This window comes from Lacerta agilis, chromosome 2 (genome assembly GCF_009819535.1).
Source record: "Lacerta agilis isolate rLacAgi1 chromosome 2, rLacAgi1.pri, whole genome shotgun sequence".
In the NCBI taxonomy this organism is placed as follows: Eukaryota; Metazoa; Chordata; class Lepidosauria; order Squamata; family Lacertidae; genus Lacerta; species Lacerta agilis.
The window spans coordinates 107,725,618-107,752,038 of NC_046313.1; the positions used below are offsets into that span (position 1 = coordinate 107,725,618).

At 46.7% G+C, this 26,421-nt stretch overlaps 1 protein-coding gene across 1 annotated transcript; it reads left to right on the forward strand.

Annotated features, from left to right (window-relative positions):
* The first annotated feature begins 7,610 nt into the window (after nucleotides 1-7,610).
* TNF (tumor necrosis factor) lies at nucleotides 7,611-11,306 on the forward strand. The gene is made up of 5 exons (XM_033142592.1): nucleotides 7,611-7,826; nucleotides 8,610-8,640; nucleotides 9,269-9,271; nucleotides 9,741-9,806; nucleotides 10,712-11,306. Exons 1-5 carry the CDS (start codon nucleotides 7,644-7,646, stop codon nucleotides 11,140-11,142), a joined length of 714 nt encoding a protein of 237 aa, XP_032998483.1. The 5' UTR covers nucleotides 7,611-7,643; the 3' UTR covers nucleotides 11,143-11,306.
* Nucleotides 11,307-26,421: the final 15,115 nt, after the last annotated feature.

Below are 26,421 nucleotides of genomic sequence, written 5' to 3' on the forward strand. Positions count from 1 at the left end.
CCCCTGCATGCAAAGACAGGCTCCGAAGGATTGAGCGACGAGACAAAGAGGAGGAGGAGGAGGAGGAGGAGGAGGAGGAGGAGGAGGAGGAGGAGGAGTTTGGATTTGATACCCCGCTTTTCACTACCCGAAGGAGTCTCAAAGCAACTAACATTCTCCTTTCCCTTCCTCCCCCACAACAAACACTCTGTGAGGTGAGTGGGGCTGAGAGACTTCAGAGAAGTGTGACTAGCCTAAAGTCACCCAGCAGCTGCATGTGGAGGAGCGGGGAAGCGAACCCGGTCCCCCAGATTACGAGTCTACTGCTCTTAACCACTACACCACACTGGCTCTCATGGGCCCAATGTTCAAGAAGGCAGCTTCTGCACGTCCTGTAAAGGGAAGCGAGGGTTAGTTGGGGAAACTCTCAGAATAAGGAAAACACTGATCCTACACATTCGCTGCCTTGTGGGATATCTTAGGGAGAGGAAATGGCTAAGGAGTAAACCCTACACAAATCCAGAGTGGGGTCCTTAAGACGGTTGGATGGTGCCTTGTACGCCTCCTTATAGCAAGTCCTGCAGCCAAGCTGGTCCCAAACGTTTTACTCTGCTTTCCTTTGGACCACATCAGTGAGGCTGAGAGGGGTGGTGGTCTTGTCCTCTGGGCAGCCCAAGACCTCCATAAGCACTGCCCAGGCTTGCGCCCTGGGGAGGTCACTTTGGTGCTGCTAATGCAGTGGCTGGCTTTACCTCCGGAGGCGCACTCCATTGTCTCTTGAGACAGACGGATGCCAACAGTTCCCCAACAATTGTCAAGGTGGCTTCTAAGCGGTTTAAAAACAACCACAAAACAGTAGCAGCAGCAGCAGCAATAAACGAACAAAGCAATTTTGCCAAAACATCAAACGTCTGCAATTAATATCAACAATAAAACAAGCCCGTTAAAACGGCGCAACCATTGGAAGACTCAAAACAACAATTTAAAACAAGGCAAGTTCAAGTTGGGAGATCCAAGCATGTCAAAATGTTGGGTGTGAAAAATGGCGTCAGGGAGAAACAGTAGGTTTCCCAAAAGGCTCAACGGGTGTCAGAAGAAGAAGAAGAAGAAGAGTTTGGATTTGATATCCCGCTTTATCACTACCCGAAGGAGTCTCAAAGCGGCTAACATTCTCCTTTCCCTTCCTCCCCCCACAACAAACACTCTGTGAGGTGAGTGGGGCTGAGAGACTTCAGAGAAGTGTGACTAGCCCAAGGTCACCCAGCAGCTGCATGTGGAGGAGCGGAGACACGAACCCGGTTCCCCAGATTACGAGTCTACCGCTCTTAACCACTACACCATGCTGGCTCTCAGGAATTTAATTTTTGGAAATGTGGCAACCCTACTGATTTGATCCTGGGATTTCCCACTTTTCCTTAGGACTTCCCTATTTCCACCGGAGAAATGTTGGAGGGTATGTGAGGATATGTAACAAAAAAAAGCATAACATCACTATAACGTAACACTAAATAAACAGTGAAGAGTTTGTTTAACATGTATGAACATTGAAGTGAGTGTGAAACTCACCACCCTTGAAGCCCACTGGCTGATACTTAGACCTAGTACTCATCCCAGACATGAGTGGACATTTAGCTCTGGGCTGAATCACTTCAGACTTCAGGTAGATGACATAATGCTCCTTCATAGAGAACAAGCATATCTAGCCTTTTCCTGATGTGCTAGTTTTCCGTGCGAGAGGGTTTTGTTGTTGTTTTGTTGTTGTTGTTTTTTACGGGAGGAAGTCTGTATGTAGAAGCACTGAGCTCTCACTTGCAGCCTGGAAGAAGACGGCCCAGTTCTAAATTGGAATTAGGCCAGAGAGATGGGAACATCCAAGTTCCTGGTGGATTCCTTAGCCGGGCAGGTAATCCCAACATGTGCTTCCTGAGTCAAAAAAAAACCCAGGACAATTTCCACTTCAGTTTCAGTGACCTGTACAGTCCTTGGCCATTTCCACTTCTTGTTATCTTCTACTTTCCTATGCTGGAGAGACAACTTCCTTTCCTACAGACGCTCTCAGGTGTTAAGGCCCCTTTTGGTAGTTTCATCTCCTAGGAATTCCCTCCTTCATTGTACGGTTTTTGTGATAAGCCAATTTCAATTCAAACTTTATTTGCGTAGCCGACTGGCCATAGCATCTAAAAGACAAACACCAACAAAAATACAACTAATATGGTTACCAATAAAACCTTATAACCTATTAAAACTCAAGGTAATAGCTCCTTGGAACTTAGCATAAATAGTAAAATAATAATAATGATAATAATAATAATATCCTATGCTGGGAATCCGGATGACAACACTGTTGTCGTTCAGATAGCAGCTCTCAATCTCATTGCTCTCTCGATAAATCTGGCAACCTTCTCTGTTATCGAGCTGTTCTGGTCGGCTAGAAGTGAAAACAATTTGGCTTCACAAGAGCGGCCCGGGATGGCAGATAGGAGCGGCGTGATGGTCTCATCCCTCAGGTCTTTATATAGGGGGCAGGACAAGAGTACGTGTGACACAGTCTCTACATAGCCGGATCCACAGGGGTTTGTGATAAGCCAATGATGCGCCTCCGCACCCTCGCCCTGGGACCCACCCCATCCTTCTGGTTGGAAGTTGTTTCCACCGATTTTAATCTTGTCTACTTATGCTGTTGTAACCCACCCTGATGACGACGACCCCGATGCTAATAATAAAAAGGGTGGGAGGTTTAATAACATTCAGACCCACCCAAAACTTTGTGAATCTAGTGAGGACATCTCCCACTCCTTTCTAGGTTATGCGAGCAGCCTAGACGCAAACTTCTCTCTTGCTATGCTTCAGCCCCTGTCAAACAGACACCTCCAGGACCAGATATGTACATTACCAACCAAGGAGCAAATTCTGCTCTGGGATCTAAGAAAATACAAGCCAGACTTCAAAAAAAACAACAACTTTGGGTTGGGTTGGATGAGCTTTTGTTCTACTGGATTCTTATTACAGTGGAACCCCGGATTGTGCACACCCCGGGTTGTGGATGTTCGAGTTAAGAACGCCTGCAACCTGGAAGCGTTTCTGGCACACACACAACCCGCGCGCAACTCCCGGATGCGCAGAAGTGCTCAAATCACGCTACTTCCAGGTTTTTTGGGGGGTTGGGTGTTCGCGTTACACACGTCCGTGTCACGTAGAGCAATCCGAAATGGATTGCATGCGTAACATGGGGTGCCACTATACTTATATAGCTTAGGAGGCAACAACACATGATTTATATTGGGGGCGGGGTAGGGAGGGAGTATATTTTTTCTCTTTCCTTTTGTATCTGTTTGCTGAATATGTAAAAAGCGATGGTTTACTTGCTGTACAGTGGTACGTCTGGTTAAGAACTTAATCTGTTCTGGAGGTCCGTTCTTAACCTGAAAAACTGTTCTTAACCCGAGGTACCGCGCAATTTCTGTTCTCATCCTGAGGTAAATTTATTAACCCGAGGTACTACTTCCGGGTTAGCGGAGTCTGTAAGCTGAAGCGTTTGTAACCTGAAGCGTTTGTAACCACTGTATTTATATTGTGGTGGCCTATTGGCTTTGACCAATGAATTTTATTCTGGTGGTGATGGTGACAGACACCCTGTCTAACGCCCACCAAGTCTCCTGATTCTAACATCCTGAGATGCAGGGGGTGGCCCTGGTGAGAGAAGGGCAAGGCCTGCTGTTACCTCATCTGCGTACATACCATACGTTTAAAGCACACACACACACACACACACACACACACACTATCCTGAGAACAGTAACAGAGCTCCCGGGGGCATTGGAAAGGTGCTTTATGGAGCATTAATTTCTTTCTACCCTTCCCATCTTCTGATTCAGGGCCACCTCAATACATTTTGGCGCCTGAGGCAAACCACAAAAGGGCGTCCCCCTCCCTGCCAGGGAAGGAAGGGATGATTGAAGATCTACATCGGGGTTTGCTGCCCCCGTGGATCGTGCCACCTGAGGCAATCGCCTTGCCCCGCCTCATGGGTGAACTGGTCCTGTTCTGATTAGTCTGGGATTTTGCTTTGGGGAAGGGGTCTGAAGAGAAACCGAAATGATGCATATAATAGGTAAAGAAAAGGTAAAGGTAAAGGACCCCTGGACATGTAAGTCCAGTCACAAGGCGACTATGGGGTGGTGGCGCTCATCTTGCTTTCAGGCCGAGGGAGCCGGTGTTCGTCTGGCTTTCCGGCTCATGTGGCCAGCATGACTAAACTGCTTCTGGTGCAACGGGACACTGTGACAGAAACCAGAGCACATGGTACCTATTTATCTACTTGCACTGGTGTGCTTTCGAACTGCTACGTTGGCAGAAGCTGGGACAGAGCAACGGGACCTCACCCCCATCGCGGGGATTCAAACCGCTGACCTTCCGATCAGCAAGCCCAAGAGGCTCAGTGGTTTAGACCACAGCGCCACCCACTCCCCTTAAATGCATATAATATACCCGTGCCAGACAGCCACTGATTCCAAAAAAGGCTTTTTGAACCTGTCTGTTTTATGGGCAGGTTCTGAACACTCTTCTGCTTCCACGCAGCAGTTAAAAGAAAAAGAAAAAAGTATCCCTAGACGGTTAAGTCCAGTCAAAGGCGACTATGGGGCGCAGTTCAGAGAGAACTCGCTGTTCCTCAGGCATGCAGGTTTTGTGCAATGGATATTGGATAATTCTGATGAAAACAGAAAAAGGAGCAGAAATTGCAGTTCATTATTCGCATCAGAACTGGAATGGAAATCAATCCAGCAAATACGATCAATACTACTTGTTTTAGTTGCTTTCAGTCAGCAAACGATACATAATTGATTGTGCCCCCCCTTTTTTCAATGTATTTGCACTGAAATGAATCAAGTTGGAACAACATCATGGCAACATACTTTATGCAAATGATATAAATCACGCAAATTTCCTAATTTTGTCACAGTGGGCAGTGTGAGAATAACAGAAGGCGAACCGCAGGGGAACAGAAGCAGCACTGCGACGAACACAGGGCGGAAGGGAAAGCGATGCCTTCTTACATCTGTAGCATCTGCAAAATGTCATCTTCATCATAATGGCATCCCATAGTCCCCTCCCCACCATTTAATCCAGATTTAATGTTTCTGCGGGATTTGTTTTTTTTACATAGGAGCTTGATGAAGTGCTGTGTGGATGATGCTGGGCAAAGCCTGCATGCACGGAGAGCACCATTTGCACAATAATTTGCCAGGTTGAAGCGCCTCTAGTAAAGAGCATTACTGTACATATAACTCAGCCTTGCATCAAAACTAAGTTCAGAGCAGTTTGCGAGGTTAAAAAGAAGAAGACAGAATCACAAGGATGGGACTAGGAAGCTAAGCAGGTCTGGGGTTGGTCAGGGTCTGGATGGGAGACCTCCAGGCAGAGGGCCTTGGGCTCCATAATCAAAGATTGCGAGGAGGTGAAAATTAGTAAGCAAACAAATGAATACATAAAACATAAACAAGCACCTGTGCGGTGCCGGTGTATTGCCTTCATCCAATGTACGGCTTGCAGCAGGGGTGCCAACCTGAATAAAAGATTTGGGGTGGCCCAGGTAAGCTCCACCTGGCACAATTCATCACATGATGCTGCGCATACATGCCATTTGAATGGCAATGCCCATCAACTTTCGGGGAGGGCGGCCCCCTCAAATATTTTATGGGGGGTCTGAAGGGACCTCGGCCCCTAGATGTTGGCTCCTATGGCTTGCAGCACCTTTTAGATGTGGGAAATGTCAAAAGGAGTGGGGGGGGAAATGACTCAATGCCCCGCCCAACCGGGCTTCTCCCTTTTAAAGGCATGAGATCTGACCTCAGGCCTCATGTGCCACGTTCCACCCCTGCCCCTGGAAGTTTGGGGGCTCGTGACCCAGGAGAGGGCATTCTCTGTGGCAGCCCGTAAGCTGTGGAATCCCCACAGAGATGCATGTGGCACCTCTCTGTTGCGAAATGCTGAAGACCCACCTCTTTGCCTCTGGCCTTGTTTTAAATAATTACAATACTGTTGTTGTTGTTATTATTATTATTATTATTATTATTATTATTATTATTATTATTATTATTTGCAACCTGTCCTGGGACCTTGTGGCTGATGATGATGATGATAATGTTAATGTGTGGTTTGTAGCTAACACCATTCTCTCAATGGTAGGGCAAAACAGTTTGCTCCTTGAACACGGGAATCTGCTAAACACCAAGTCGAGCTGTTTTCTCTCTAAGCTAGTACTGCCTATCCTGGCTGGAAGCCAGGGTGTTGTGTGTGTGTGTGTGTGTAGGGGTCCTACCCTTCACTTCAAATCACCAGCACCCAGGCCCTTGCAGAGCCAGGCAGAGGCCCGGACCAGGTAGATAATGTGCCCCCCCTTTTTTACCCTGTGGATCTCCAAAGTCTTATAAATAAGTAAGTATATAAATAATTTTCACAAAAGTCATGCTGACAAATAATTTTATTTCAAGGCTTGAACTGTATCTGCATATAAAGACAAAATGGAAAATATAGATATACTATACAATAGTGCTTTTTAAAAAATACATAGGGGAAAGGATTATTTTAAGTTGTTGTTGTTCAGTCGTTCAGTCGTGTCCGACTCTTTGTGACCCCATGGACCAGAGCACGCCAGGCACGCCTATCCTTCACTGCCTCCCGCAGTTTGGCCAAACTCATGTTAGTAGCTTCGAGAATACTGTCCAACCATCTCATCCTCTGTCGTCCCCTTCTCCTTGTGCCCTCCATCTTTCCCAACATCAGGGTCTTTTCCAGGGAGTCTTCTGTTCTCATGAGGTGGCCAAAGTACTGGAGCCTCAACTTCAGGATCTGTCCTTCTAGTGAGCACTCAGGGCCGATTTCCTTGAGAATGGATAGGTTTGATCTTCTTGCAGTCCATGGTGCTCTCAATTTAAGTATTTACATTTAACTAATGGTGAGCGATTGTGAATATGCTGACCGAGGCCCCCTTTGGAATCGGAGGCCCCGGGGCCCAGGTGGCCCATATGACACCCGCCCCCTGCCAGCACCAACACCACGCTGCTGCCACAGAGAGCCTTTTTTGGGGGATGCCCCTTTAAGCAGCTGGCTTCCTATTACCAGTTTCCTCTCTCTGTTACAGCCTTTTTCCTCTTCCTCTTGGGAGCCTCGCTCTGTGGGCGGGCGGGGAAGTTTGAATGGCTGTCCCAGAAAGAGTTTAAAAGGCAGAGCCAGCAGCAGCCCTGAAGTACTCGCTCTCCTCTCCAACAAGCTCCAGAGGAAGTAAAGGAGGGTCGAAGGAGGCAGGCAGACACGCAGAGAGGAACCGGCGCTCATTCACAAAGCGAACTCAAGCCACAGAAGAGCAGGAGCGACACACACACCTGCTGCGACAACTATTTTTTCCTTAGCTGGCAGAACCCTCCGAACGGGTGTAGCTTTTGGCAAAAGTCCGCTCGCTAGGTTGCCTCGCGAAAGCGCCTCTTGAATCAGCTGCTTTTGCCTCTTTTTGATCTAAACTCGTGGCTGAAATCCGCCTGGCGAAAAAAAAAATTGCCCGTCGCTTTCCACCTGTTGATTTGAAACCCTTCCTGGATCCTTCCACCTCGTGCCAAGCGACGGCGGCAGCAGCAGCGCATCTCTTGACCGAAACGCACCGGCCAGCCATGAGCTCCGAGCATTTGGTGTACGACGTGGAGAAAGGGAGCAACGTGGTCGTGGTGCGCGAAAAGCCGCAGGAAGAAAACCGCTGGAAATGCCTCAGCATCTGTTCCCTCCTGCTGCTGCTGGGCGCCACCTTCGTCTTTGCGCTTTTGCAATTTGGCGCTTTCAAGCAGTCCGAATCCCAGGTAAGGGACATTCGTATCTCTGCGCGTCTCTCTCTCTGTGTGTGTGCGGGAGAGGTGGAAAGAGATCAGGGGTTGGTCGGTCTTCTTTAGTAAAAATATTCGCTGGGTTTGCATGAAATTTGCGAAGACGTTCTAAATCCCCAGAGAAGGGAGGGAATGCTTATCACCGTCACTGAATGATGAAAAGAGGAGATACAAATGGATTAAAATAAACGAATGAAAAATAAAATAAATAGCTCAGAGTTGTTGGCAATCACCACCACAACGACCAATGAATTCGCGCTATTTTAATTCGAGTTGGTCCCCCTCCCCAACAAGTCCATTGATGGGTGCTGAAAGATTTAGGGACACACTGAATGCGTCAAGTTGATTAGGAGCGCCGTTGCCTTCTAAAAGTTTTAAAAGTTAAGGGCTTTTAAAATTAAGGATCCCACGGCGAATTAAAAATAATAATAACCAAGATTATGATATTCGAATTTAATTAAATAAAAAAAAATGGTTACAATTGGTGATCTGCTTGAACTCAGCCCACCACCACCTCTGGGGCTTATCACCAAACATGTGCCCGTTGCATCTCTGCAGGGTAGTTAATGTGCACTTAGCTCTTTTTTACTCTGTAGTTCTGCCTATTTGGAAAGCTGTGTTAATCTTACACCCCAAACATGCCTCCGACATATCGGACTTTTCTAGCTCCTGCTCATTTTGCACTATCACTCACTATATTGTTCATTGTTGTTGCTACAAATGTATTTACCCTGTTTCCCCATTTCTTTCTTTGTCCAGGACTCTAAGGAAAACGGAAGCCCATTTTCTGGTAAGTTCTTCCTAACGGCAATTTTTTTTTTCTTAAGAGAAACCTCCCCATTCTGTCAGGGCAATGGATTTCGGGGTGCAAGGACTTTGGCTCAGTTTTAAAGCACATGGCTTCCCCCCAAAGGATCATGGGGACTGTAGTTTACTCTTAAAAAGCTACAATCCTTGCCCCCTTTAACAAAGTACAGTTCTCAGGAGTCTTAGGAGGATTGCCATGTGCTTTCAGCATATGCTGTGTACAGCAGCCTCTCTGATTCTCAAAACCAATGTCCACGTTTGGCAACTGCTCAGAGAGGCACCATGTGCTTATCATATGCCTTTTGCACCATGTTACACTTGCTGGGTCTTGGGGTTGTAGTCAAATGCACATTCGATCCCACAAGCCTGAGGTCCCCCAGGGCTAGACCATCAGTACTGCAAGTGCCTAAAATGCTGGTTCTCCAACCAACTGAAAATGCTGCAGTAGCAGAAACAAAATAAAAAAAATTCTTTCCAGTAGCACCTTAGAGACCAACTGAGTTTGTTCTTGGTATGAGCTTTCGTGTGCATGCACACTTCTTCAGATACACTGAAACAGAAGTCACCAGATCCTTAAATATAGTGAGGGAGTGGGGAGGGGTATTACTCAGAAGGTGGGAATGGGTGATCAGCTGATAGGTGTGGAAAACCTGTTGACGGCTGCAATTAGTCTTGCAGGGAAAGGCAAGGGGTGAGATGGCTAAAGATAGCTTTGTCATGTATAATGAGATAAGAATCCAATGTCTTTGTTCAGACCAGGCTTCTCCATAGTTTTAAGTTTGGTGATTAGTTGCAATTCAGCCACTTCTCTTTCCAGTCTATTTCTGAAATTTCTTTGTATTAAGACAGCTACTTTGAGATCTTTTATGGAATGTCAATCTCCCATACCAAGAACAAACTCAGTTGGTCTCTAAGGTGCTACTGGAAAGAATTTTTTTTATTTTGTTTCGACTATGGCAGACCAACACGGCTACCTACCTGTAGCTGCAGTAGCAGGTTAGCCCAGCCCCGTGTGGGATCCTTAAAGCAAGGAAGTTGAGAAGATGCATTGTCTCACCACCTGTCCTCTTTTTGTCTTTGCAGGAGGGTTGCCACAGACAATGAAAGTGCAAGCCTTGATGTCCAGGAAACCAGCTGCCCATGCCCTAGGTGAGAGGGATTTTCTAAGCTGCTTGAAAGGGGTTTGTTGCGAGCAAATGATCACAGAGTTGTTGAGCATATGAAGTGCTTTAAAATATTGGCCCAGTTGGGTTAGGATAACAGGTGATGGCTGGTCGAAACTTAGCCATTGAACTTCCATTTGAATCTGGGTTCCCCACAGCCTGACTCATCAGTTAATCCAGGCCTCCTGCAAAATCAGGCACTGAAACATATCCACCAAACAGGGACATCCTATTCCATACCCTCCAGCATTTCTCTGATGAAAATGGGGGGGGTGTCCTATTCCATACCCTCCTACATTTCTTTGGTGGAAATGGGGACGTCATACCATACCCTCCAACATTTCTCCAATGAAGATAGGGACACCCAGGGCTTTTTTTTCAATTGGAACTCACCAGAACTCAGTTCTGGTAGCTCTCAGGTGGGCGCCATTGTCGTTCCAAGAGGACAAAGGAGGGGTTCGTGGTGAGTTCTGGTACCTCGTTTCTAGAAAAATAGCACTGAGGACATCCCATGGAAAAGCGTGACATTCCGGGATCAAATCAGAAATTGGAACGGCTTCTGTAAATCCGGGACTGTCCCTGGAAAATAGGGACACTTAGCATTCCGTTAAGCCTCTCTGAGACACCAAAGCTTGGCCTTTCTCCCATGTAGTTGCTGCCAGAGTTTTGTGGGGCCACACACACACACACACACTCACACTCACAGGTTAATGTGGTTTTGCCCAATGGCCTGTCATTGCAAGGATTGGACTTCTGCTCTCCGCTCCACCAAAGCGCTAGGTCAAACCAAAGTTGCCCTCAGGGGACTAACACTGAAACTTTGTAGGCTGAAGCATCTTAGCACATGTCGACGAACCTTTGATGCTGACTGGTTTCCTCCTCCTTCTGCAGCTTCCCGAGCACACGGCCAGCAATTGTTCTGGACCACAGACGTGGCGCCCTCCATACTTGAGAACGGCATGAAGCTGGACAAAAGCGACAACTCCCTTGTGGTGCCTTCGACCGGACTCTATTTCGTCTACTCCCAGGTCATGTTCCATAGCGACACCTGCCCGGAATCCCCTTTGCTGCTCAGCCACACCATCTCGTGGTTTTCCTCGCAGTTCAACAAGAACGTGGAATTGCTGAAGTCCATCAAGTCCGCTTGCGAGCGCGGAAGAAGCGCCCAGGGCCACAAGAGTTTGTGGTTCGAATCCATTTACCAGGGGGCTGTCTTCAGGTTGAACAAAGGGGACCGCCTGTGGTCCAAAACCGAATCACCTCAGTATCTGGACTTCGCCCAACAGGGACAGATATACTTTGGGATCGTTGCCATGGAGTAAAGAAAAAAAGAAATAAAGACTCTCCTTCTGTGCCATAGTTACAACTCACTTGCTCCTCCTACTCCGGCCTCCGCCATTCAAAATACAAATTTGAGGATGAGAAACAAGAGACTGAACCCTGAATTGGCACCCCAGTGAAGGAGGTTACTTCTGCTATGGAAAGATAGGACACAGTGTTACCTGTTGTTGTTGTTGTTGTTGTTGTTGTTGTTGTTGTTGTTTATTTTTAATCAACCCTATTTATTTATTTATTTATTTATTTATTTATATTTATATTTATATAGCCAGTGGGCGAGTGTGGTTGGAAGTCTGAAAGTCTGTGGGATGCGTGCTTCTTTCGTCACACCAATTCAGAAAAAAAGATGAAATATAGATAATCCAGTAGAACCAAGGGTGTGGGTTTGTGAGTGTGCTTGTGTGTGTGTGTGTGTGTGTGTGAGAGAGAGAAAGGGAGAGAGAAGTGGTTCTGTGAGCTGTAAGTGAATACCAAAAATAAGGGGAATTGTGCTCCTTTGAACCCAGCTCCAGAAACTCGGATCAGCTGTATATATATATACCATGTATATCTGTTAGTAATTGAATATACCGGTGTAATTATGTATGTTACATGGACTGCTCCTGAATTTTACGGGAGGGTGGCCCTGCGGGCAAAATCCTCTCCCAGTTTACCGAGAAAGAGAGGATAAAAATTCTCTTTGTTGGTAATGTTTACATCGAAGATGTAATCTGACACCAGAGTACCTGAGCTGTTATGATTTTGCCCACTCTCGTGGCACATAGCGTATTTCATGTTGAAATCTTGCACGTGTTGCCACAAAAGCGGCGATATCAAAAGGGAAATAATACCTTGTGATGTGATTTTTTAAAAACAAACAATGTTGCTGATTTATTTATTTATTTATTTATGTGGATATTTATTTTGCTGTATTCTCCTTTTTTTGCACATTGCGGAGAAACTGCAACTGTTATTATAAGTTGGTTGTGTAACCTTTAAATGAGTCCAAGAAATAAAACTGAGATACTATTTAATTTAAAGAAAAACCACCCACCCTTTTTGACTCCTTGAAATGAATGAACGGATCGTTTCTGAGCTAGAGCTACAGCAAAACACAAGTTTCATGACCGTAAATAGATTTAACATAAAAAGTATGAAATGAATATTGCAAAACACCAGCAATAAAACATCAGTTATTCAGCCTACTGTCTACTTAAATGATGGAGAACCCATGAACCTCCAGGTATTTTGGACTCCCATCAGCCCCAGCCAGCATGACCAATGGTTAGGTCTGATAGAAGTTTAACAACAATGCCATAGCTACTTGTAACTGAGCCTGGAGTAAACCATATATTGTGCACCCTATCGCTACTGATATCTACTTAAATTAGGATAAGGAGTTGGTGGCACTGTGGTCTAAACCACTGAGACTCTTGGGCTTACTTATCAGAAGGTCCGCAGTTTGAATCCCCATGACAGGGTGAGCTCCTGTTGCTCTGTCCCAGCTTCTGCCAACCTAGCAGTTTGAAAGCACGCCAGTGCAAGTAGATAAATAGGTAGCGCTGTGGCAGGAAGGTAAATGGCGTTTCCATGCTCTCTGGCTTCTGCCACAGTGTCCTGTTGCACCAAAAGCGGTTTAGTCATACTGGCCACATGACCCGGAAAGCTGTCTGTGGACAAACGCCGGCTCTCTCAGCCTGAAAGCAAGATGAGCACCACAAGCCCATAGTCACCTTTGACTGGACTTAACCGTCCTGGGGTCCTTTACCTTTTTACCTACCGGCACTTAAATTAGAAACACAGATTCAGAATTAGACTGGAATAAGAAAAGTTACCAGGTAATATTTTTGGCTTGGTAGGGCTGCAAATTTTAAGCTTGCTGTTTTCATCACTTTGGGACTTTAGGAAAGTGTGTTATTACACCTGTGTAGACTGCCATGGTCTCCTCATTAAACTGCTTGGAGTTTTTTTTTACAATCGAGCAGCAGACCCTCCAGTCCCCCTATTTTCCAGGGACATTCCTGAATTAGATAAGCCACCCTGGTTTCTGATTTGATCCTGGAATGTCCCAATTTTCCTTAGGATGTCCCTATTTTCATTGGAGAAATGTTGGAGGGTATGGAGTAATCCAACCACCGAGGCGTCTGAAGGAAATCCTGTATAGGGAAGTATTTAAAAAAAGTTTGATGTTATATTATGTGTTTATATATGTTGGGAGCTGCCCAGATGTGGCTGGGGCAACCCAGTCAGATGAGCGGGGTATAAATAGTAAAATTATCATTATGGAATGGGATGTCCCTATTTTCATCGGAGAAATGTTGGAGGGTATGAAGTGGTACATAAATTTTATGAAATAAATGAATTCAACAAGGCCAAATACCAAACAATGTAAAAATGTTCCTCAAAGTAGGAAAAACATCCTCCTGCTTCTCTGGTTATCAGAACGTGCAAAAAGTTACGAGGAGATGTGGCTTTCAAGGAAACAGCTCTGAGCATGCTCATTATGCTGGACTCTGCTACAAAGCTTTCCGATATAGTGGCTGTTAGATAGCCATCAAAACAACAGAGAAGAAGCCTGAGCAATGGGCTGAAAAGCCAGCAGCCTTCCTAATGTTCTATTCTAATATTCAGTTGTTATACTTTTAGAATGGTTTTTCTGCCCAGAGATACCGGTATGTGGGAGAGATATCTTTGTCATAACTCGAGATCTTAAGGCCTTGTGGGAGCAGAAAAAAGGGGGAACCATTCTATTCCTATTTTTCTCTCCCCCCCCACCTTATTTATTACAAAACTTGGGGGGAAGGAACCTGGCTTCCCACCCAAAGTTTTGAGTTAGGATTGACTGAATGGTGCTCGAGCTCATTGGTCAGAGACAGAAATGCCTTGACAAGCTTCTGTAAGTTCACTGAAGTATAAACTGTGGGGGGGACAGGAAAGGCCGTGTGGATTTAAGATTTTTTGGGGAGGGAGGATTAAAATAAATTAATACTTGACACTCTCATTGGGGGATGTGCCCGTTTAAGCCTCCAGGAATTATAATATCTGACTATGGTTTCATGAAGGCAAGTTAAAGGTAAAGGTAAAGGGACCCCTGACCATCAGGTCCAGTCGTGTCCGACTCTGGGGTTGCGGCGCTCATCTCGCTTTATTGGCCGAGGGAGCCGGTGTACAGCTTCTGGGTCATGTGGTCAGCATGACTAAGCTGCTTCTGGCGAACAAGAGCAGCGCACGGAAATGCTGTTTGCCTTCCTGCTGGAGCGGTACCTATTTATCTACTTGCACTTTGACATGCTTTCGAACTGCTAGGTGGGCAGGAGCTGGGACTGAGCAATGGGAGCTCACCCCATCGCGGGGATTCGAACCGCCGACCTTCTGATCAGCAAGCCCTAGGTTCTGTGGTTTAACCTGCAGAGCCACCCATGTCCCGAAGACAAGTTTGTTGCTGTTCAGTCGTTCAGTTGTGTCCGACTCTTCGTGACCCCATAGACCAGAGCACGCCAGGCACGCCTATCCTTCACTGCCTCTCGCAGTTTGGCCAAACTCATGTTAGTAGCTTTAAGAACACTGTCCAACCATCTCATCCTCTGTTGTCCCCTTCTTTTTGTGCTCTCCATCTTTCCCAACATCAGGGTCTTTTCTAGGGAGACTTCTCTTCTCATGAGGTGGCCAAAGTACTGGAGCCTCAACTTCAGGATCTGTCCTTCTAGTGAGCACTCAGGGCTGATTTCTTTAAGAATGGATAGGTTTGATCTTCATGCAGTCCATGGCACTCTCAAGAGTCTCCTCCAGCACCATAATTCAAAAGCATCAATTCTTCGGCGATCAGCCTTCTTGATGGTCCAGCTCTCACTTCCGTACATCACTACTGGGAAAACCATAGCTTTAACTATACGGACCTTTGTCGGCAAGGTGATGTCTTTGCTTTTTAAGATGCTGTCTAAGCTCCAATAAACACCCCACTGTCACAAAATCGCATTATTGCAATTTATTATGACATGATAAATATGAGTTAAACAGCATGGCATAGTATACAACATAGCCCTAATGTGAATTGGTTTTAAATATTTTGTAAGTGGCTTGGAAATCTCTGGCTTGGAAGCAGCTAACAAATCTAATTGATGGGGCTGGTGATGGTGAGACTTATATCTAGGAGTGGAAGGAGGCAGCCAGAGACTTCTGCCTTGCCCTGGGTTAGTCCCAGTCATAGAACCATGGAATCATAGAATTGTAGAGTTCAGCTTCTATGTTAGTCATCTCACTTTTCTATTTTGGCTGAAACAAATGTATTGTTCTTGGTTGGCACCTAAATACTTAAATGAAATGAAGGTCTATCCACATCTCGTTTAGCAGAACCGATCTCTTTTAAGATCATCTCCTTTTCATCCTGACTAGAGAATGGTTGTACCTGTTTTCTTTAAATTGCGTTTAGTTAAGAGCTTTCAATATCTCGCATTTCAGGTTCTGAGCTCTTGTTGGGCGGATCCTTGGTGCTCTGCCTGAATCACTCGTGATGTTCAGTGGGAAATTTGCCGCCCATGGATTTCTCACTGTGGGAATTCCCTGAAGTTTTGATCGCTCTTTGAAGATCAGAAAGGCTCTCGAAAACCAAAACCAAGAGGCATGCAAGTACCCATTTCCTTTTCTGAAGGCTCGAGTTCCGATTTCCCTAATTTGTGATAAATATAGACCTTGCATAGAAGGGAGCTTCCTCCCCCCCCCCTGCAAACCTTTGTATTCTAAGGCTGGCTTAGAAACATTGGCAGAAGAAGCACACAATGCATGTTGCGTACGTATGTCTTTTCATGTGTGTTTTAGGGCCCCGAGCCGCATCTAACTGTATCAAACACATGGCTTCCAGTTACAGATAACAAATCTTTCAGTTTCAGTTTCACATTTTTTTTTTCAGTTTTAAATTTAATTCTCCACATTTCTGCAGCAATTTGCATTAAAAAAAAACCAACAACCTCGTGCAAATTTGTCATCATTTGCGAGGCCAGGCGGAGTCCCCCGGGGAGCCCCTGAGGGAAATAATGACACATGACAACGTTCTATGGGATTAAATTGGCCTGATTCTGCCCCCTTTTTATATAATTTTTTTAAATACTCTCTAAAACATTTCATAATTTCCTCTGGTTTATCTATTATTTATCCATCTTCTTTAATTTGGTCTATTACTCTTTCTTTCTGCTTCTTTTTTAATTGCCAGGCTAGCATTTTGCTGGGTTTGTTTGCGAATTCAAATACTCTTTGCTTTGACCATCTTATATTGTTCTGAATTTCAACATTTAATGCTGAGGAGTATTGAGTTTGCAATAAATTGATTTTTTCTGCTATTTTTTTATTTTTGGGATCTTTTGCTAATAATTTTTCATTATTCACTAATTCTGCTTTTATCTTTTCTATATTTTCTTCATATACTCTTTTTTTCCTTGCCATTTGTTGTATATAATAACCTCTAATATAGGCTTTACTGGCATCCCACCTTGTTCTTATATCTGTATCTTGAGGTCTATTAATTTCAAAAAATTCCTTTATCAATTCTTGTGCTTTTTTCACTACCTTTTCATCATTTAATATTTTCTCATTTAATCTCCATCTCCTATTTTTCCTATATCCACTCACTAACAAGGAAGACCTTGGCTCAGGCATTGGGCGTTTATCCTTCCCAGCCCCCCAGCCGGGGTTCTGGGTAACTTCAGGGTTATCCAGCATGAGTGGGGAGTGGGCTAGCTCTGGAGAACATATGTTCAAGCAGATAGCCCCCCCCCATTCGCCACCACTGGAGGGGGAGGGCAGTGACGATCTCGGGGCGTATGGTCAATGCCTCCCCCTGAGACCCCTTTAACGGGAACCCTGTTATCAACGCCGCAATGGGGGTGGGGGTCACCGCCCCACCCCCACCCCAATTTTGTAGATGACTAAAGGATTCTGCCCAAGGCCTGCAACCGCCAAAGTTGTGACGAATTGCTACAGGCAAAACCTGCCAATGCAGGGAAAGTCCTTTCTGACCCTTCAACAGCGACCTTGACATAGCAGCGCCTGCGTGCCTGTGTGGCTGTGGAAAAAAGGTGGTTAACCTGCAAAGTAACGTCAATTGAGTGGAGGGTGGGGAAGCTCTGAATCCAACGGCCGCTTCCCAGGTATGACTCCACTTCTATTGTGTGCACTGCATAATCCCTCCTTCTACCTGGCCAATCCCCCCCCCCGGCAACACCTCCCCAGCCGGGATTGGGCAGCTGCTAGAGTAAGTGGAGTCCACAGGTATCCAACCTGGGAAGGTGGTGCCAGGCCCAACTGCCAGGAGCTGCACTGAAAGATACTCGGAGTCGAGTGTGAATTTCATGCTCTTTATTCAGCTCATAGTAGTGAGGAATGCAGTTCCCCCAAAATGTTTGCTTTATATACACTATTTACACAATGGGCCCCACGTGATTGGCTAATTCCGGGATACTCCTGTGTGCCAATCGGAGTGCGGATTCACTTCCACCTGGAGCTGGATTGGGTGGCTCCTGCGGACCAATCAGACTGCTGCAATCTCAATCCTATTGTTCTGGGACCAATCAGACTGCTGCAGTTTGGATCCTATTCAACTCAGTACATAACATGCACCGTGATCCAAGGGGGCTACTCGCGACCACGCAAAATGCGCACCCCATTTGATGTGGGGAACGTTCATTTTGTGTGAATTTTGTCTAATAAAGACACCCAAACATGCAGTTTTGCCTCATATACAGATTTATAAGCAATTTCCCCCATTATGCACTGTTGAATGCTAATTTTGGCACACTTTCTCTGAGTATAGGCATGCTTGCACACATCGTGCGGCTGGAGGACTGCTTTGCAAAATTCAGAGAAGTGTGGGTGTTTGAAGGCTAGCTGCGTTTCAGATCGCGTCTTGGTTTGAGAAGTATGATTTAGGTAGTTTCTTCTTAAAAGCCAGTCAAAAGAGAATCCACCCCCCCCCCCCAATTATCTATTCCTAGCAGGGATGCTCAGCCAAACAGGCACCTACCGTGTTCAGTGGTGGAGCTTCATGCTTCAGCACTGAGGGGTGGAGAGCAGGTGGGGGCGTGGCTGGTGTGCATCCCAGGGGCATGGTGCATGTTCTGGGGGCGTGATGCGCAACCCGCAGGGGCATGACACGCATCCCAGGGGCGTGGCACGCCACCTGTGGGGGCGTGGTGCCCAGCGCGGGGGGGGGCAACCATGATGGCACCCCACTGGGATTGTGCTGCCGGGGGCAGTGCACTCCCCCTGCCCCCCTCTTCCTCCGCCAGTGACCCTGTTATAAGTTGTCTGATACTAAATCAGGTCATTCATCCATCTAGGAACATAGGATGATGCCTTATACTGAGTCAGTCCATTGGTCCATCTAGCTCAGTACTGTTTACACCAGAGGAAGCCGACACCAGAGAGCTGGCTCAATATATTTTGGCACCTGAGGTGAACCACAAAATGGCTTCTCCCTAGGGAAGAAGAGGTAAGTGAAGATCCACATTGGGAACAAGGGGTGGGGTGGGGAAATCAAATCAACCATTCTCGATGGTTGAAGTGGGACTCAAAAGCTGACACAGGAGCGGGGGAAGGGGCTCCCTGTGAATCAAACTGGCGGGGGCGGGTGCAGAGCCCAGGGAACCCTAAAGGGCAGCCCCCCACCATTTCCTCCCCAGAGGGGGGAGGAGATCAGCAGTTTCTCCTATTCACCGAGAGGCTGCTGTAGAAGTGGCCTTGGGACAAGGGCTGCTGAGGAGGTGGAAGATCCGGCGTTCAAGAAGACGGCCTCAGCCGTTGCTGCTGTAGCAGCAGTGGGTGGGGCATTCCTTGGAGGCTGTATCTGTGGGATGTGAAACACGGGAGCAGTCAAATACAACATTGCTAGAGTGGACATAGAAGGGGAACTCTAGGCCAGCCAGTCTGGAACTTGCTGTTTATTCTGGGCTGGGATGGGCCTCTGTGTAACTGGAGATGGGTGTGGCCTCACCTGGGCAGGTAAACAAAAGCACCAAGCTGACCACCATATTTCTCTTTTTTGGACGACGCTCTCAAAGAAGCAGCCAAGAGAGGACAAAGGGGCTTCCTCTCATATGGAGATAGTCTCCACATGTATACTATTTTCTAAGCTATGTATACTATTTTCTGCCTTCTGGGATCCTTTTGTGAACAGAATGCTCTATGTAAGTAAACTCTTTTTAAGCTTTTATAGAAGACTGTGTAGTGTCTTATTTTGAGAGGGATTAGAAGGGGGAAATGCCAGGATGTTTATTAGAGGTTCTAGTGAACCTGAGCAAGCTATCCACTGTGTGTGTGTTTAAAAGGGGGAATGTTAACTCTGCTGATATTGTTGAACTTGTAAACACAAGTTGGAATAGGATGTATTAAACAATATATCCTCTCCTGCATCCCTAAAACATTCCCACAGTATCTGCCCCTGTGAATTCTGCCGCCTGAGGCAGAAAGGTTCTTAGCCTATGAGGAACATCGCAATGGGATTTTGTGCGCAAATGCAAACTTGCAGCCGCTTCAGCTTCACGCACAGAAGATGGCTTCTGCACGCAGATTCGTTTTGCCAGACTGGGCTCTCTGCGTAACATTTGCTCCATTTGAAACTGCTGTCATCCTCTCCCGGTGGGGGAGATGTACAAACCCACATCCTGCCCATCGTACACAGGAGGTATGAAAAGACGGTTGTGAGAGTCTCTCTTGCATTCCCATTGTCCCTTGTATTGCGGTGAAATTTTCTTCGCCTTCTCAAGGAAAGCTGCCTTCAGGCGAAAAGATTCACTGGATGATTCCCCACCACACACACACACACACACAGCTTGCAGGAAATACTTGGTATCATGTTTCCTGATGGGAGGGGAAGAAACTGTGTAATTTGACTTTTCTGCTGAAGCTAGGCAGCACAAGAGCTTGCAATGCCGGAGGCAAAACCAACTAGACAACTTGTACTTTCCTTTGAAGGCAGTTCACAATCTGGCTGCATTAAGCTGCTTCTGACCTGGTTACCAGAGGGCATAAGAAACTACTTTCTCATACCAGGTCAGATTTGGTTTCAGCACCTGGTATCCTTGAATAGACCAGGCTCAAGTGCTGTGGGAATCCCCACAACTGATGCCCACGTGAAGTCCTCTTTTCACTTTAAAAATATATATATTTAAAATATATTTTAAAATAACTGTCACCACACCAGTGTTGAGAGACTACCGACCAGCAACTTTGAACCCAGTACAGTGGTACCTCGGGTTAAGTACTTAATTCGTTCCGGAGGTCCGTTCTTAACCTGAAACTGTTCTTAACCTGAAGCATCACTTTAGCTAATGGGACCTCCTGCTGAAGCTGCGCCGCCAGAGCACGATTTCTATTCTTAAGCGGAGTTCTTAACCTGAAGCGTACTTAAACCGAGGTAGCACTGTACTCTGGAATTAGAGTAATTTGTAAGCACTGCAGGGGTGAAAAGGCGTTTTTGTGGCACCACATGGCCTCCCCCCATAATGCAAAATTATAGCAGCCCTGCTATGTTGGCCACCACCCCACAAGTCCGGGATGGGTGCCAGGAGCAGGTTAGTAATAACTCACACGGCATCGTCAGTGAAGTTAACTCTTTATTCAAATTAACAAACAGCTCAGGAGGCCAGGCCAAGTGAGCAAACAACTCTTGCTGGTAGATCTTGCCCCTATGAGTCAGTTGCGGGGACTGAAGGCCCCCACCTCCCCTCAGTTGCCTAAGAAGTCTCCTCCTCTTCTGGGCCCTTCCCAAGCAATCTGAGACTCCACCAATGTACCTGTCTCTGCTCCGCTCTCTTCATACCTCTGCTGGTCTTGGAGAAGAAGAAGAAGAAGAAGAAGAAGAAGAAGAAGAAGAAGAAGAAGAAGAGTTTGGATTTGATATCCCGCTTTTCACTACCCGAAGGAGTCTCAAAGCGGCCAACATTCTCCTTTCCCTTCCTCCCCCACAACAAACACTCTGTGAGGTGAGTAGGGCTGAGAGACTTCAGCGAAGTGTGACTAGCCCAAGGTCACCCAGCAGCTGCATGTGAAGGAGCAGAGACGTGAACCCGGTTCACCAGATTATGAGTCCATCGCTCTTAACCACTACACCACACTGCCTCTCAATGGAGCCCAAAGGGCAGAGGAGCTTGTTGCAGCAGGTGTGAGGAGACACCCATGATTTTTCACCAACCTGACTCATCTCTGTCTCTTGGCCTCCCTCACCTCCAGCCTCTGCTTCTGCCTCTGTTTCTGGACTGCTCTCTGCCACAGCTTCTTCCTGCTCTCCAAACCCTGTTACCTCTTCAGCTTCTGACACCTCCTCTTCCCAGTCTGCTCCCTCTTCTCCCTCTGACTACTCATGGTCATCCTACCACCAATCCCCGGGCTCTGAGCCTTCTTCCCTTGGGGGTTCCCCGGCTGGTGCCTCCTACCACTCTTCTGCATCCAACGACACCACCTCCTTCCAAATGCTCTGGACCTCCTGGGCGGTGGGCGCACAACTCAGGTGGTGACTGTAAGCTCCTCAGTGACAGAGAACTGAAATACTAATTAAAATGATGAATTATGTTTATATCCTGCATTTCAATGGGAGTCCTCAAAGCAGCAGGGAACGCGCTTAAGACCCAACAAGAACCAAGAGCCATGCGCTCACAAAACCAAACAGCCAACCCCAAAGAGGAAGGAACCGGCATTAGCTGTTCCTTCCGACAGGGCAGAGATGTTATCTGCTGGTCATGTGGTGGAAAGGTGACAGTCCAAAGGAAGTAGGTAGGGCTGCCATGTGTCCTCTTTTTCCAGGACACATCCTCTTTTTCATTTTAAATTTGCCAAAATGTCTCTGGCAGCAGCAGCAGCAGCAGCAGCAGTAGTAGTAGTAGTAGTAGTTCAGTCGTTCAGTCGTGTCCGACTCTTCGTGACCCCATGGACCAGAGCACGCCAGGCACCCCTATCCTTCACTGCCTCTCGCAGTTTGGCCAAACTCATGTTAGTAGCTTCGAGAACACTGTCCAACCATCTCATCCTCTGTCGTCCCCTTCTCCTTGTGCCCTCCATCTTTCCCAACATCAGGGTCTTTTCTAAGGAGTCTTCTCTTCCCATGAGGTGGCCAAAGTACTGGAGCCTCAACTTCAGGATCTGTCCTTCTAGTGAGCACTCAGGGCTGATTTCTTTGAGAATGGATAGGTTTGATCTTCTTGTAGTCCATGGGACTCTCAAGAGTCTCCTAAAGCACTATAATTCAAAAGCATCAATTCTTTGGCGATCAGCCTTCTTTATGGTCCAGCTCTCACTTCCGTACATTACTACTGGGAAAACCATAGCTTTAACTATATGGACCTTTGTCGGTAGTAGTAGTAGTAGTAGTAGTAATAATAATAATAATAATAATAATAATAATAATAATAATAATACTCTGCCCATCTGGCTGGGTTTCCCTAGCCACTCTGGGCAGCTCCCAATAGAATATTAAAAACACAATAAATACAACAGCAAACATTAAAAACTTCCCTAAACATGGCTGCCTTCAGACGTCTTCTAAAAGTCAGGTAGTTGTTTATTTCCTTGACATATGATGGGAGGGCGTTGCACAGGGCGGGAGCCACCACCAAGAAGGCCCTCTGCCTGATTCCCTGTAGCTTTACTTCTCACAGTGAGGGAACCACCAGAAGGCCCTCGGCACTAGGCCTCAGTGTCCGGGTTTAACGATGGGGGTGGAGACGCTCCTTCAGGTATACTTTCTGGAGGAGACATAGACATAACTGGCGTTTGAAGTCTTGCTTTCCTCCTCTCTTCTCCTGCCCCACTCAGCAATATATCACAGCTTCTATAGCCTACATATAGGAGAGGTATTTAAAATGAGAGTCGCCGTAGCGTCCTCTTTTTTGCTCCTCGGAATATGGCAACCCTAGAAGCAGGCCCTGATCTGGTTTTTGCCTCTCTCCATTTCTCCTTCTGGCTTGGTCTAAGGCAGTGGTCCCATGCTGGAGCTACGCCATCGGAGCAACTGCAGGATATGCTGCATAGCCCCATTACGCTGATGGAACACCAGGTGAGCTGCCTCAGAGGATGTGACTGGAGGTGGAAGGGCTGAAAGAGGTTGGTGTCCTCATGGGTAGATGGCGCAAGCTTGAGCAACACACTCGCATCATGCTCTGCATCCCTCCAGCCCACATCCCCATCAATGGCACAACTTCACACCAAACTAGCGGCTGGTTAAAGGAATTTCCCTCAATGAGGAGGGGGAAGAGAGAGAGAGAGAGAACAAAAAACATGGCAACGGCTACCCCACTCACATTGCTATGACAAAGCATAGGGGGAAGCTGACTGGTCATGCGGGTTGCCAGAGAAAGGAGGAGGGCCAAAGGGATTTGTAGGAGAATATAGGAGCAGGCTATTGGCTCATGTGGGTGGTGGCACTCCTTCTGATTGGCTTAGCTGTGCCTGTGTATATGTGTGGGTGGGTGTTTGTATGTATGTAGGGGGTTCCCTCGCTGTGTGGGAGAGCAGATGACCAGTTCCAGTTTCTTTACTGTACCTTTCAAACTTTACTGTGCACTGCTTAAGGACTATAATGCAAAGTGGTATATAGATGGTCACAGAGTCTAGGGCTTGCCGATCATAAGGTTGGCGGTTCGAATCCCAGCGACGGGGTGAGCTCCCGTTGCTCTTTCCCAGCTCCTGCCAACCTAGCAGTTCGAAAGCACGTCAAGTGCAAGTAGATAAATAGGGACCGCTCCAGCGGGAAGGTAAACAGCGTTTCTGTGCGGTGCTCTGGTTCGGCAGAAGCGGCTTAGTCATGCTGGCCACATGACCCGGAAGCTGTCTGCGGACAAACAACCAGCTCCCTCAGCCTATAGAGCAAGATGAGCGTGCAACCCCAGAGTCGTCTGCGACTGGACCTAACGGTCAGGGGTACCTTTACCTTTACCTTTAAGGTGATAAAAAGCTTTTTGGGAGATGATATATAATGAACTGGGAAAAAAATGTTTGAAATAACTTTTGTTAAAAAAACCAGAAGCCTTTTTAATTAGGAATTATAGATACCGACATTCCAAAGGAGCAGAAAAGACTTTTTATGTACGTGACAACAGCCGCACTGATGATACTAGCCTAGAGATGGAAAGAAGAAAGAGTCCCTACCAGAGAGGAATGGCAAACTAGGTTGTTGGACTACGCCGAAATGGCAAAGCTGACCGGAAAGCTCAGGAACCAAGAGAAGAAGAAGAAGAAGAAGAAGAAGAAGAAGAAGAAGAAGAAGAAGAAGAAGAAGAGGAGGAGGAGTTTGGATTTGATATCCCGCTTTATCACTCCCCTTAAGGAGTCTCAAAGCGGCTCACAATCTCCTTTCCCTTCCTCCCCCACAACAAACACTCTGTGAGGTGAGTGGGGCTGAGAGACTTCAAAGAAGTGTGACTAGCCCAAGGTCACCCAGCAGCTGCATGTGGAGGAGCGGGGAAGCGAACCCAGTTCACCAGATTACGAATCCACTGCTCATAACCGCTAACACCACACTTGACAAAAAAACGTCAAGAAAGAATGGGGGGGGGGAATTATGATTTATTTAGGAGACCACTGTAAACAGATGAAAACATCAGCAGGATTCTAATCGCACTTGTAATGTAACAAATCTGATGGATAATATGGACAGATATAGATTATGATGTAATATGCAGTTGGAAACATTGACATTAGGACCCACGGAGGGGATGGGGGGAAGTTGCGAGATTCAGAGAAGTCTCTGTATATGGAAATGTATTTGGCTTTGTTATAAATTGATACTTGAAAAATCCAATAAAAACGATGACAAAAAAAGAAAACACAACCACACACACACACACACACACACACACACACTATATAAATGGTTGAAACAGTAGTAAGTAAGTAAGTAAGTAAGTAAGTAAGTAAGTAAGTAAGTAAATATATAGTGGTATCCAAATAAACAGTGAGAGGCAGTGAGAGATTTCACTTTCTTGGGTTCCATGATCACTGCAGATGGTGACAGCAGTCACGAAATTAGAAGACGCCTGCTTCTTGGGAGAAAAGCAATGACAAACCTAGACAGCATCTTAAAAAGCAAAGACATCACCTTGCCGACAAAGGTCCCTATAGTTAAAGCTATGGTTTTCCCAGTAGTAATGTACGGAAGTGAGAGCTGGACCATCAAGAAGGCTGATTGCCGAAGAATTGATGCTTTTGAATTATGGTGCTGGAGGAGACTCTTGAGAGTCCCATGGACTGCAAGAAGATCAAACCTATCCATTCTCAAGGAAATCAGCCCTGAGTGCTCACTAGAAGGACAGATCCTGAAGTTGAGGCTCCAGTACTTTGGCCACCTCATGAGAAGAGAAGACTCCCTAGAAAAAGACCCTGATGTTGGGAAAGATGGAGGGCACAAGGAGAAGGGGACGACAGAGGATGAGATGGTTGGACAGTGTTCTCGAAGCTACTAACATGAGTTTGGCCAAACTGCGAGAGGCAGTGAAGGATAGGCGTGCCTGGCGTGCTCTGGTCCATGGGGTCACGAAGAGTCGGACACGACTGAACGACTGAACAACAACAACAACAAATCCAAATAAACAGATCTGCTAGTTCCACTTGTGTAACAGAATGTCCCCTGCCTCTCTCCTCCCCCTTCCAAATCTTCTCTGGAAGTTGAAGATTTAGGGGCAGAACAGCTTGTGGTTGTAGTTGAAAAATGTCCCACCTAGCCACCGAGGTCCCCTGAGCCCCCAGGGCCAGCGCTGAAGCCAGGAGCACCCCCCCCCAGACTTTGCACCTGCTCCTTCCAAGGCAGGCTGTCTCCCCACCTCCTGGACATGAGGACTCGGGGCACACAACGGCTCTGTCTTTTCAGGATTCAGTTTCGGTTTAGTTACCACTGGCAGAGGCCCTAACTATGTTTCCCATATATTATGTCAGGAGAATTGTAGAAGGGACCTTGAGGGTCATCTAGTCTTATCCCCCCCCCCCCGCAATGCAGGAACCTCAAGCATCTAAGACAGATGGATATTCAACCTCTGTTTCATCTGGTGCCTTAAAATGCGCTTGTGATTGTTGCTTGGCAAGTGGGGCATACACCTGGTGCCTTTTACACTTGGACCTCCATGCCAGCCCCACTGGGGTTTGGTTCCCCTTAGGAGCAACTTGTTCCAGAGGGCCATGTGTCCTCTCTGCTGGCTTCCTGCCAAGGGGCCTGTCTGGGTGCTACATTGCACAACCTCTCCTTCCTTCCTTCCTTCCTTCCTTCCTTCCTTCCTTCCTTCCTTCCTTCCCTTTGCGTGCATTGCTTAAGA

Bases quoted from the DNA above. Each gene is read 5' to 3' on its own strand.
- TNF (XM_033142592.1), top strand. From the start codon at position 7,644: ATGAGCTCCGAGCATTTGGTGTACGACGTGGAGAAAGGGAGCAACGTG. The intron at 7,827-8,609 runs GTAAGGGACATT...TTCTTTGTCCAG, and splicing joins TCAAGCAGTCCGAATCCCAG to GACTCTAAGGAAAACGGAAG. The intron at 9,807-10,711 runs GTGAGAGGGATT...CTCCTTCTGCAG, and splicing joins ACCAGCTGCCCATGCCCTAG to CTTCCCGAGCACACGGCCAG.